The sequence below is a fragment of the Cherax quadricarinatus genome, chromosome 7 (assembly GCF_038502225.1).
Source record: "Cherax quadricarinatus isolate ZL_2023a chromosome 7, ASM3850222v1, whole genome shotgun sequence".
NCBI lineage: Eukaryota > Metazoa > Arthropoda > Malacostraca > Decapoda > Parastacidae > Cherax > Cherax quadricarinatus.
Genome location: NC_091298.1, coordinates 28,091,452 through 28,104,327, shown reverse-complemented (window position 1 = coordinate 28,104,327; position 12,876 = coordinate 28,091,452). Strand labels below are relative to the sequence as shown.

General features: G+C 37.5%; 1 protein-coding gene across 1 annotated transcript in view; it reads right to left on the bottom strand.

Annotated features, from left to right (window-relative positions):
• Positions 1-12,876, bottom strand: part of LOC128686730 (E3 ubiquitin-protein ligase ZNF598) — a 131,639-nt gene that overhangs the window by 97,618 nt on the left and 21,145 nt on the right. The window contains exons 2-4 of the mRNA XM_070082375.1: positions 9,720-9,962; positions 7,834-8,045; positions 2,203-2,315 (exon numbers count right to left, since the gene is read on the bottom strand). Of these exons, the coding sequence (XP_069938476.1) occupies positions 2,203-2,315; positions 7,834-8,045; positions 9,720-9,962 (568 nt within the window). The remainder of the gene's footprint in view (positions 1-2,202; positions 2,316-7,833; positions 8,046-9,719; positions 9,963-12,876) is intronic.

Here is a 12,876-nt window from a genome sequence, read left to right as displayed (position 1 = left end):
ATTTACCAAGTCCGTTACACCGAGGTTTTACTGCATAGTAGACAGCCATCTTATTACCTTTTCTTGATGCAAACAGCAGATGGAAAAACAAAACACTGCTGACGACTTTAATGTAACTGGTGGCAAGTTAATAACTCACTGCTATTACCACAGTCTGGAGAAAATAATTGTCTACCATAGCCTTTTCCAACCAACCTAAACTTAACATCACTCATAGTAAATCTAATGTCACCTACATGTCTGTAGACATTATGATGTTGAATTCAGTGCTATAACGTCATGCATGAGCAATGAAACTCCTGTCACCCTCCACCCACATCTGATGGCCTTCAGCCCAGATACTCATTATCCTACTGGAATCCTTGCACATCTGTGAGAAATTATAAAAAATCAACACAAACCTCGGAATTTCATATCATATATTGAAAGAGGACCAAGGTGTGGGGTTGTGGCAGTTTCTGAAGCGTTGGTACTGGGGCTTTCTTTCACTGAGTGGCTCATCACTGAGCTTTTTGAATGGTTCATCAGTGCTATAGCTTCAATATTTCTGCCTCAAGTTTGTTATACGTTTCGAAGAATGGAAGCGATCTTCGAGAGCTACAAAACGATGACTCCTGTAACTCGGCTTCTTGCACAAATTGCACAGTGCCTGTCCGGGTAAATCACATTTCACAAAGTGTCATCGAGTCTAGTGTCAGTTTCAGCTTCAAATTCTTTACCTCAATACAATGCTCAAGTCAATCGAATGAGAACATTTTCTTCACATTTCTATCAACTCTTACCTCAATTTTTTGACAAAATGTCAAATCTTCTTTCAAATTTGCATTAATTTCTTAAGTACAGGATCCTATTTTTTAACAGCAAGTTAAAGTAAAATCATTTATGACTGGACGAAAATTACTAATTATGTGATTGGTTTAAAATAAAAATTATGAACAATGGTGATAATACTTGCTGCCTCATCAACTTTCATGGAACATGCCTAAATAATTGACATATATTATCTCTGGCCGTGCTTCTAAGAGCTACCCACAATTCTCTCATGCTCGTATGAAAAAATGACCCTGGGGAACCAAAAAAAAATCTCACCCATGGTCTGAATGCAAGCAGTGCAAACAGTAACTTTATATAACCTTCAAGCATGCTAGAGGAATGAATAAGCAATTGGCTGACAAGATGCAACTGGCTGGCATGGATTCTGTATAAACATATATGGTGTTCAGGAATTCAGAGGCAAGTGCAGAGAAGGAATGAAATTATAATTTTCTTTCTGGAGTACACAAGTGCTCTATAACCCATCACAAAATGCTTCATAATACCCAATATCCAAATGGTCTGAGTATTATATAGTGTGACTGGACAAATTTATTTGCTGAAAAGATACCTTGTGAAACCTTCAGCATATAAAAGTTTGGTCATCAACAACAATACCTTCAGTACAACCTCCAGCACACTAAAACTAGGTTAATGCTAGAAAGTTACCAGGAAGATATACAATATCAAACTAACAGTACTGGCTCTAGAGGATTATAATAAACTTTATAAAAGAATTATCAAATAAACACAGGACAATAGGCTAGACATATATGATTTGCCTACGCCTCCACATTAACTGGTCGAGTCCCAAGAAAAACAAGTTGCGTGTTCAATAAAAAACAAGTAATCTTCACTTTAAGAATGTGGTAAATGCAGACTAATTCTTGTGTACAAATAGTTATACTGTACAATTATTTTAAACATCAAGAAGACTATCAAAATTAATAGCTACAGTTTCATATCCAATAGAAAAAGAGTAAACAAATCATGTTAATACTTCTAGAAAAACAGCTTTTCAATGATTGCTGGTAAATGTTTCCTCCTCTGGGTCAACCTACCTTGGTGGGAAACAACCTACCTTGGTGGGAGACAACCTACCTTGGTGGGAGACAACCTACCTTTGTAATAAAAACAAGTGATTGAATATACCCTTCATTTAATCAAAAAAATTCTGAAGGCTTGTATATTTCTATACAGAAAGAACTGTCATTTCAACTGAAGCTGAATGACCATTAACCTTGTGCTGCCTAGAGGCCAGACACTGCAGACCTGCATGCTAGTATCTTGAATGCAGGCAACTTATAACTTATAACTAGGGTGAAACAAATTAAATTAATTACAACCTAATTTACAATGTGCTCTAAAGGTATCCCTAATTTCCCTTACCTTGCAAATCTAGCTTAGTGCGAAATACAGATGTAAACCGTTCTTCTTGACAGTCTCCTTCTTCACACAAGTAGTGGTCAGAGCGGAAATGTTTTCGCAATGCATTATAGTCGCTGGAAAGACGATAAAATTACAGAATGTTCATTACATTTACATACAATAAGTTCAAAAATTTCAATGAGGTTAATTTATTCTATCAAACATTTTTTTAGAATATGTTCATAAAGCATATATTAACAACTTGGTTTATGTTCAAGCATTTTCAGTACAGTAATGTACTCCCTCATTCTGACTATCAAGAATAAGTTCACACAATCTGATTTACTGTTTTACAGTAAATGGTTGCCCTGCAGCTGCCTGGCCCCAGGAATGATTACTCATTTCTCGTGCAATGAGTAATCCTCAATGTGACAGTAAAAAGAATGAGAAATAGATCATTACAGCTAAATAAAACAAAGCCCTTTGCTCTTTCTCATTTAGAGCAGCAATCTCCCCAATGCATCTCATCTCATCTCGAACCTGTCCTGTTTGCAGATGACATGACGTTTCTCTAACTCAAATTCAACTACTCAGTGACACTGCTAATGATGAGCTCCCAAAAGTAGTTTAATATTGACAAAATTTACTACATGTTTGGAAACAGAGCTTCAAATATCCAACTAAGCATATCGATCAACAGTTCTCCTATTTTAAGGCACATACAGCAAAAAAAACACAGGCACAACACAAGACAAAACCCTCTGATATCCCCAATGTCCAATTCAACCTATGCAAAACTCAATTTGCTTAAAAGGCCCCAAGATCTAGAAATTAACGATAGCATCAAAAAGGCCCACCCATTTGCCAATAGACTTGGAGCTAATGTTAATAAGTACCTCATCTCCCTAACATTACTAAACCAGTAACATGCTATGTCAAGGAAAATCAACTCATTCAACTTTGCCCCTTTACTTCTTCTAGTCTTTCTCCAACTATCATAGAAAATTAAATACTTATCTTATCCCATTATATTTCTACTGTAACTAGGTAACTTCCAGTATCTTCATCTCTATTCAATCACTATGAAACTGAAGATGTTGAATCAGTTTGAAATTATAAATTGTACTTTCATTACTGTACCTCTTGTACATTAGATACCTTTTTTTTTTCAACACGCCAGCTGTTTCCGGCCGAAGCAGGGGTGACCCAAAATAGAAACACTTTCACCATCATTCACACATAATCACTGTCTTTGCAGAGGTACCCAGTTATAATAGTTTAGATGCCACTCCAAGCAATATCCCAAACCCCTCCTTCAAAGTGCAAGCATTGTACTAACCACCTCCAGGACTCAAGTCCAGCTAACTGGTTTCCCTGAATCCATTCACAAAATATTATCTAGCTCACACACCAACAGCTCGTCAACTCCCAAAAACCATTCGTCTCTATTCACTTCTATCTAACATGCATGACATTAGAGGATAGGAGGGACATTATAACATAAAATACCAAGAGGAATTGACAAGGTGGACAGGGCTCGAATGTTTCAGTGATGGGATACAGGAACAAGGGGCCACAATTTGAAGCTGAAAACCCAGACAAGTCATAGGGATGTTAGGAAGCATTTCTTTAGCCTTAGAGTTGTCAGGAAGTGGAATAATCTGGAGAGTGAAGTAGAAGCAAGTTCCATACATAGCTTAAAGAAGAGTTATGATAAAGCTCATGGAGCAGGGAGAGTGTGACTTAGTATCAACCAGTGAAGAGGTGGGGCCAGGAGCTATGACTCAACCCCTGCAACCACATAGGTGAGTACTCTCTCATTTGCTATCCTTTTACATTCTTTCATTCATTCTTAATCTTTCTTTTTCTATCCATATACTCCCTTATCACTTTACTTTATAAAAACCTCAGATATACTAATTTTTTCTCTCTTACTACAGGCCCGCCATCACAAATCCGGCAATCAGTTATTCGGCACTAATTTCAGCTAGCATAATTTCAAATTTCCAGGGTCCACACACTAACCTGCTGGTACTGTTTGGTGGCGCTACTTGCTGCACAAGTCATTCTATTTTCTTTTTTCTCCATTTATTGTTATAACATGCTTACTTTTATCCCTAGCCATGGTTCCAATGAATAAAAGAAATGCTTTTCGTTGTGTAAAGCACCTACACAGTACATTGTCCATTAAAGATAAGGTGACTTTGAAGCCACTGTCAGTTGCTATGAGCTCAGTCTTGTGATGCAGGAGAATATGCTTTATTACTACGCTAATATCAACACTACAGCTTATTGCCTATCACAATTGATCTAATATGACATAAACAATATAAATAACATAAAACATGTTAAATATTCCAGAATGAATAATATTTGGCATAATACCGAGCAGTTCGACAGAGATATGAAGAGGATACGAGATACAAGTACCATTCTCCTATCCCTATTTTCTCTATACAGATTACCACACAACAGCATATGTGTAGAGAACCTAGGATAACCCAAAAAAGTCAGACAACATGGCTTATTTCTAGTACCTGGCTTGGGTTAGCCATATATGATTTTTGGTAAATATTCGATTCCCAGCCAGGGTAGAAACAGTGGGCGTTTCTTTACACTTGTTGTCTATGTTCACCCATCAGTAAATGGGTACCTGGGTGTTAGTCAACTGGTGTGGGTGTTATCCTGGGACACTGACCTAATTTGCTTGAAATACTCAGCATAACAAGCGGCTTTCTATATAGTAATATGTCACTGATGTCAGCTATGTCTGTATCCCATGTACATGTACATGAAGTAAATTATTATTATAGTATTATTACTATTGTTATTTTCTCATTTGTTTGTTGGGTTATCTTATTGAAACTTGGGCAATGTATGATGGAAACATACTTCTTAATGTACACCAAAAAAAGAAAGAAATCAGACAATAAATAGCGGAGTTCACTTCTCAGCCATTAGTGGCCACTTAGCAGTATATTTTTGTATGTTTTTTATGGTTGTATTCTCGTTTTTTCGGTCTCATTTGATCGAATGGAAGATATATTACAGAAATAGATATGATTTTGATTGCTTACATGATGAAAAGTACCTTGAAACTGCGCTCACAGTAGCAGAAAAGTTCTATTCTTTAGCGATGCTCAAGTAAGCAAATGACGTCACCGTCCAATACCTGTCCGCCTGCCAGTCCAAATTCCAATACGCAGTCAAAAATGGGTTGACATTATTTATACAATTACAATAATGCAGTAGTATGCATAACAGTAACTCTTCTATTTTTTTGTGTGAATAAAAATTCCAAATGAAAAGCAAGAGTAATATAAGAGGGGCCTGGAACCATGACTAATGAACAGAGAAAATGTTATTTTAGTGCCAGGAATGTCTGCATTGACTATTCTGGACCCTATTTTGAAATTGGCATCTGTCAAATTGGCCAAATTGCAAATTTCTGACCACTTTATTGGGTAGTTGAAATAGGGAAATGGGTGGTTTCTTGTACTCAGTCGACAGGCTAGAAATAAGTTTATTCAGGTACTATACACAAATACAGTTACATAGACTATCATACATAGCAGCATATGTAGAGAGAATGTAGGATAACCCAAAAAAGTCAAAGTGACTTATTTCCAGTACCTGGCTTGGGTTTGCCATGATTTTTTGGTAAATATTGTTTTTTCTCAGTTGTTTGTTGGGCTATCTCATTGAAACTTGGGCGATGTATGATTTAAAGATGCTTCTTAACGCACACCAAAAATAAAAAAGGTGGACGATAAATAAGGGTATTCACTTCTCAGCCATTAGCCGCCTCTTTGTGGTATATTTTCGTATGGTTTTTATGGTTGTATTCTCATTTTTTTGGTCTCATTTGACAGAATGGAAGAAATATTACAGAAATAGACATGATTTTGATTGCTTTCATGATGAAAAGTACCTTGAAATTGAGCTCAAAGTAGCGGAAATGTTCGATTTTTGCCGATGTTCAATGAACTTTGTGCAAGTCAAGTTGGTTAATTTTATTAAGTATATTCTAACCTAACCATTCTAATCCGGCAAACTCAGTAATCTGGCACACTAGAGGTCCCAATGATGCCGGATTTGTGATGGAGGACCTGTACTCTCTACCTCATTATTCCACCAATTGCTCCTCTTCCCTCCTACAACCCACCTTTCTATATTCACAAACTTCCGCTGAACACTTAACACTGCATTCTTAGATCTATTCCATACTCTTCACACTCAATGCCTCTACTCTCACAAGCTTTCTTTTTTTTTTTTTTAACAAAAGTTGCTTATATCCTACCCTAACTGCCTCCTCTAGTTTATAAACCTTCAAACTTTTACTTTCTGATACCATTCTCCTTGTACCCCATCTACCTTTTACTCTCATTGTAGCTACAACTAAAAAATTATCTTATACATTAGTTACCCCCCTTTTATCCACCAATACACAGTCCAACAAACTGTCAGTACACCTTATAAAATATCTTGTATACTTATCCTTTTTTTCCTTAAAATATTTTGCTTAGTATGTTAATAAAATCATATAAAACAAAAAATCTATGAAAAATTGGAGACTAAAAAATGAACGAGTGTTAGTGAGCACAGAAACCGGTAGAGGTGGCCTATAGCTCAGGAACAATGATAGACAGGTCCTGGATGAGCACACACTGGCCCATACCAGACAAGTGTGGAAATTGTCAGACTTGGTCCAATGATTCAGAAGACAATAGTACACTATTGCTACAAACAATATCTGGAATTATGAACTTTTTAATGATGATGAAAGCATTTTCTTTTTGGGGATTTTCTTTCTTTTTTGGGTCACCCTGCCTCGGTGGGAGACGGCCGACTTGTTGAAAAAAAAAAAAAACTTTTTTTTCCATTTTGTCTGATGACTCAGTTTGTTTAGCCAGTGTTATTGTCTGTAATTTTCAAAATACATATAGCTTCTCCTCACTTAGCAACCCACTCGTTTACCGACCACTCGGACTTGCGACCAGCTCTCCGACCAGTATGCAAACCTATGTATATTAGAGCTGATTTCCTCTATTCTGTTTATTACAGTATACAATTCACCACTGTATAAACATTTGAAAATATACTAAAAATGTTACAAATGGTACAAAGGTGACATTAAGAAAATTATCTAAAAATGGTTGACAAGCCCACTACCAGTACAGTATGCTCCTTGCTTAACGACCAATTCACTTACTGAACTACTCTTAGGAACAGAGCCCTATCGTTAAGTGAGGAGAGGCTATACACTAAATGGGGTTTCTATTCATTAGAAGTTTCACTGTATTTTTTAATAAACAATGAATGATTTTTTATGAAACTACAAATTTTGAAGAAATGAGTCAATTTTAATTTCAGATATGTAATCAGTATACCTTAGCAGTGCTTACCTCAGTGGTCCAGTGTCATTAAACTTCAAATGAGTTGGTAGGGTAGGGCAATGTGAATAAAGTGTGTGCTATTCAGTGCATCAGATTAGGCACTCATAGGTCTGACTAGTAACTGCATCAACAGTTATACTCTTAGCTAGGGAGGACTTTGATATGCCAATGAAGTGCTTGCTGCCACCACCATGGCACACCATAACATACCACAATAAAAAATGCTTGAATTCTTTTTTTTTTTTTTTTAACTTACTCATAATACTGATGCAAGCCATCAGCATCACAGAAGTGGCAGAAGAAATGATCGCGCCGCAAGTGACGAAATAGGTCATCATTGTCCATGAATCTTGCATCACAAAATTCACAAAGTGGGTGACCACGGTGGCTTCTGTCATCAGTATCACCCTTACGTCTGTGCTGAGCTAACTGCGATCGAGTATATGAGCGACGTTCATGAGTGAATATCTGTAAGGAAAGGAGTATCTTTTTTACACATACACTTTGGTGGAGGGGGGGAAAGATAGCCACTAACATACTACTTATTGTCATTTAACTATTTGAGGGTCCAAGCCATAGATTTACGTTATGAGCTCGGCTCACTCAGCTAAGCTGTGAATGGTAAATTTGGGCCTAGATATGAGAAAATGGATCTATGTGGTAAGTGTGCACCATATAAAAAAAATTCTGCAGCATGAAGTGTATAATGAGGAAAAAAAAAATTACTTTTTGGATTAAAACACCAACTTTGTGGTGTATTTTTGTATGGTTTTTACAGACATATTTGTGATTTCTTTATCTCATTTGATAGAACAGAAGGTAGTACAGTATATTACAAAAATAGAGATGATTTTGACTGGTTTTAGGACTGAAAATAGCTTGAAATTGAGCTCAAAATAGCGGAAATGTTCGATTTTTGTCAATGTTCAAGAGTAAACAAATGAAGTCACACGTCCAATACACGTCAACTGGTGGGGCTAATATACATTCACGAATGGGCTGATATTATTTATACAATTACTACAATATTGCATAACAGTAAATCTTCCTTTTTTTTTTTTTGGTGTGAATAAAAATTCTTTGTGTAAATACATACAGCCTCTCCTCACTTAGCGACGTACTCGTTTACTGATGCCTCAGACTTACAACAGGCTCTCTGACCAGTATTCATACCTAAATAATGTATGTTAGAGCTGATTTCCTCTGTTCTGTTTATGTCAATATACAGTACACTACTGTATAAACATTTAAAAATATACCAGAAATGTTATGAATGGTGCAAAGGCGACATTAAAACAATATCAAAGATGGCTGACACAAACCCACCACCATTACAGTATGCTCCTCACTAAGCCATGAATTCGTTTACTGATGTGGTCTTAGGAACGCAACTCCGTCGTTAAGTGACGAGAGGCTGTATATTATCAGGTATCTCACTGTCCTCTGCTTCATATTTAGGAATGAGAAGTTCCCAGTAACTTAAATGCTTTACTGGCTTTATAAGGGCTACAAATGATCTTTGTATCTGTCCCATCTCTGATCTCTCTCCTACCCTGAAAGCTGTCGTAGACACTGAACAATGGGTCCTAGTTTTTTTTTTTTCGTCACTAACCGAAATTCCACCAAGTGAACTTTCATTAAGGAGGGATGACATTATTATTATTATACTTTAACAAGCGTACGAATACTGAGCTATAAGCAAAGCATTGAGCAAAAACTATCTAGAACAAAAGAGAATAGTAATTTTAGTTAACTATTTTGTTTGCTTTAAGAATTATACATATATATCAGTACAAATAGGCTGGACAAAGTTATCTTAAGTGTTCGTGGGCCTCCACAGTGAAGTAACCCAAATGTGATAAATGTAATATACGTGTATATATTATATCTTCTGAGTTCTCTTTGCAATAGCAATTAATAATTACATATGCTACTGTTTCTCATAAAACATGCTACTGTTTCTCATAAAATACCATGAACAAATGAATAACAGCAAAGATAAAACCAAGTCATCTAACTGTGCAGATAGTTTAATCAAGCCTCAGTCAAACAATTGAGAAATAATCAAGCTTCAGATATACCGAGTCAAAATGCAGAGTTTCTAAAACTGCACAAGACAGAAACAGATTAACATATCCATACCTTGAGGTGCTCCACACACAGTTCACAGTAGAAGCGTTCATGAAACTTTCTCATGTGGTCCTTAAGCAGAGTGAAATTTCGAAAAGTGGGGTGGTCATCACAGACAAGGCACGTGTGCAGCAGCAAAGAGTCATACGCTCTCATAGCTGTCTCGTTTTCAAAAAATATAGCATAGCGCCGTTCAAAGAGCATGTTTCGGGTCCGGATATCTGCAAATGCTGTCACTGTATGTGTGAACACTACCTGTTGAAGTAAAAATTACAGATTATCTTTGAAACCCTATCCTCCAAACAAACAATGCAATTATTTTTTGTAAAAAATACAGTACTGTATAATAATGCATGTCATTTTTTGACTGTAGCTATAAAATTAAATATGAAAGGCTAACTGCGAATTAGTCTAAATAGATCAGGAAGTTAGGTGCTTGGACAGATTCAAACAGCATGTCCCTCTAGGCTGACAGATAAACATTATGACCAGTTTTGCCACCAAAGATTCCTTGGTGAGTGGACTAACAATTTTAGATATAACAATGAGAAAACTATCACACTGCCCTCAAAAACATATATCAGCATATTACACTATTTACCTTTAACTATTTATGTAAACAGCCTAAATGCATATTTAAAATCACCATCAAAGACAACTTGCTAAAATTCACAAATAATCATTAGTGCAAGTATATTCTTGACACTTCCTATCTGGAGTCCACCTAGAGTGTGTTCCAAAGGTCAATGCCCTCTTGGTCCAGTACCAGACCAAGCTTCCTGGTAGATGACCTGATCAACCAGGCTGTTGGTGCTAGTTGCACAAAGTTCAACATAATCACCACAGCCTGGCTGATCAGGGACTGACTTTAAAAATTTCTCCAATTCTTTCTTGAAAATTTTTTTTTTTATTATCACACTGGCCGATTCCCACCAGGGCAGGGTGGCCCGAAAAATAAAAACTTTCACCATCATTCACTCCATCACTGTCTTGCCAGAAGGGTGCTTTACACTACAGTTTTTAAACTGCAACATTAACACCCCTCCTTCAGAGTGCAGGCACTGTACTTCCCATCTCCAGGACTCAAGTCCGGCCTGCCGGTTTCCCTGAACCCCTTCATAAATGTTACTTTGCTCACACTCCAACAGCACGTCAAGTATTAAAAACCATTTGTCTCCATTCATTCCTATCAAACACGCTCACGCATGCCTGCTGGAAGTCCAAGTCCCTCGCACATAAAACCTCCTTTACCCCCTCTCTCCAACCTTTCCTAGGCCGACCCCTACCCTGCCTTCCTTCCACTACAGACTGATACACTCTTGAAGTCATTCTGTTTCGCTCCATTCTCTCTACATGTCCGAACCACCTCAACAACCCTTCCTCAGCCCTCTGGACAACAGTTTTGGTAATCCCGCACCTCCTCCTAACTTCCAAACTACGAATTCTCTGCATTATATTCACACCACACATTGCCCTCAGACATGACACCTCCACTGCCTCCAGCCTTCTCCTCGCTGCAACATTCATCACCCATGCCTCACACCCATATAAGAGCGTTGGTAAAACTATACTCTCATACATTCCCCTCTTTGCCTCCAAGGACAAAGTTCTTTGTCTCCACAGACTCCTAAGTGCACCACTCACTCTTTTCCCCTCATCAATTCTATGATTCACCTCATCTTTCATAGACCCATCCACTGACACGTCCACTCCCAAATATCTGAATACATTCACCTCCTCCATACTCTCTCCCTCCAATCTGATATTCAATCTTTCATCACCTAATCTTTTTGTTATCCTCATAACCTTACTCTTTCCTGTATTCACCTTTAATTTTCTTCTTTTGCACACCCTACCAAATTCATCCACCAATCTCTGCAACTTCTCTTCAGAATCTCCCAAGAGCACAGTGTCATCAGCAAAGAGCAGCTGTAACAACTCCCACTTTGTGTGTGATTCTTTATCTTTTAACTCCACGCCTCTTGCCAAGACCCTCGCATTTACTTCTCTTACAACCCCATCTATAAATATATTAAACAACCACGGTGACATCACACATCCTTGTCTAAGGCCTACTTTTACTGGGAAAAAATTTCCCTCTTTCCTACATACTCGAACTTGAGCCTCACAATCCTCGTAAAAACTCTTCACTGCTTTCAGTAACCTACCTCCTACACCATACACTTGCAACATCTGCCACATTGCCCCCCTATCCACCCTGTCATATGCCTTTTCCAAATCCATAAATGCCACAAAGACCTCTTTAGCCTTATCTAAATACTGTTCACTTATATGTTTCACTGTAAACACCTGGTCCACACACCCCCTACCTTTCCTAAAGCCTCTTTGTTCATCTGCTATCCTATTCTCCGTCTTACTTTTAATTCTTTCAATAATAACTCTACCATACACTTTACCAGGTATACTCAGCAGACTTATCCCCCTATAATTTTTGCACTCTCTTTTATCCCCTTTGCCTTTATACAAAGGAACTATGCATGCTCTCTGCCAATCCCTAGGTACCTTACCCTCTTCCATACATTTATTAAATAATTGCACCAACCATTCCAAAACTATATATATCCCCACCTGCTTTTAACATTTCTATCTTTATCCCATCAATCCCGGCTGCCTTACCCCCTTTCATTTTACCTACTGCCTCACGAACTTCCCCCACACTCACAACTGGCTCTTCCTCACTCCTACAAGATGTTATTCCTCCTTGTCCTATACACAAAATCACAGCTTCCCTATCTTCATCAACATTTAACAATTCCTCAAAATATTCCCTCCATCTTCCCAATACCTCTAACTCTCCATTTAATAACTCTCCTCTCCTATTTTTAACTGGCAAATCCATTTGTTCTCTAGGCTTTCTTAACTTGTTAATCTCACTCCAAAACTTTTTCTTATTTTCAACAAAATTTGTTGATAACATCTCACCCACTCTCTCATTTGCTCTCTTTTTACATTGCTTCACCACTCTCTTAACCTCTCTCTTTTTCTCCATATACTCTTCCCTCCTTGCATCACTTCTACTTTGTAAAAACTTCTCATATGCTAACTTTTTCTCCCTTACTACTCTCTTTACATCATCATTCCACCAATCGCTCCTCTTCCCTCCTGCACCCACTTTCCTGTAACCACAAACTTCTGCTGAACACTCTAA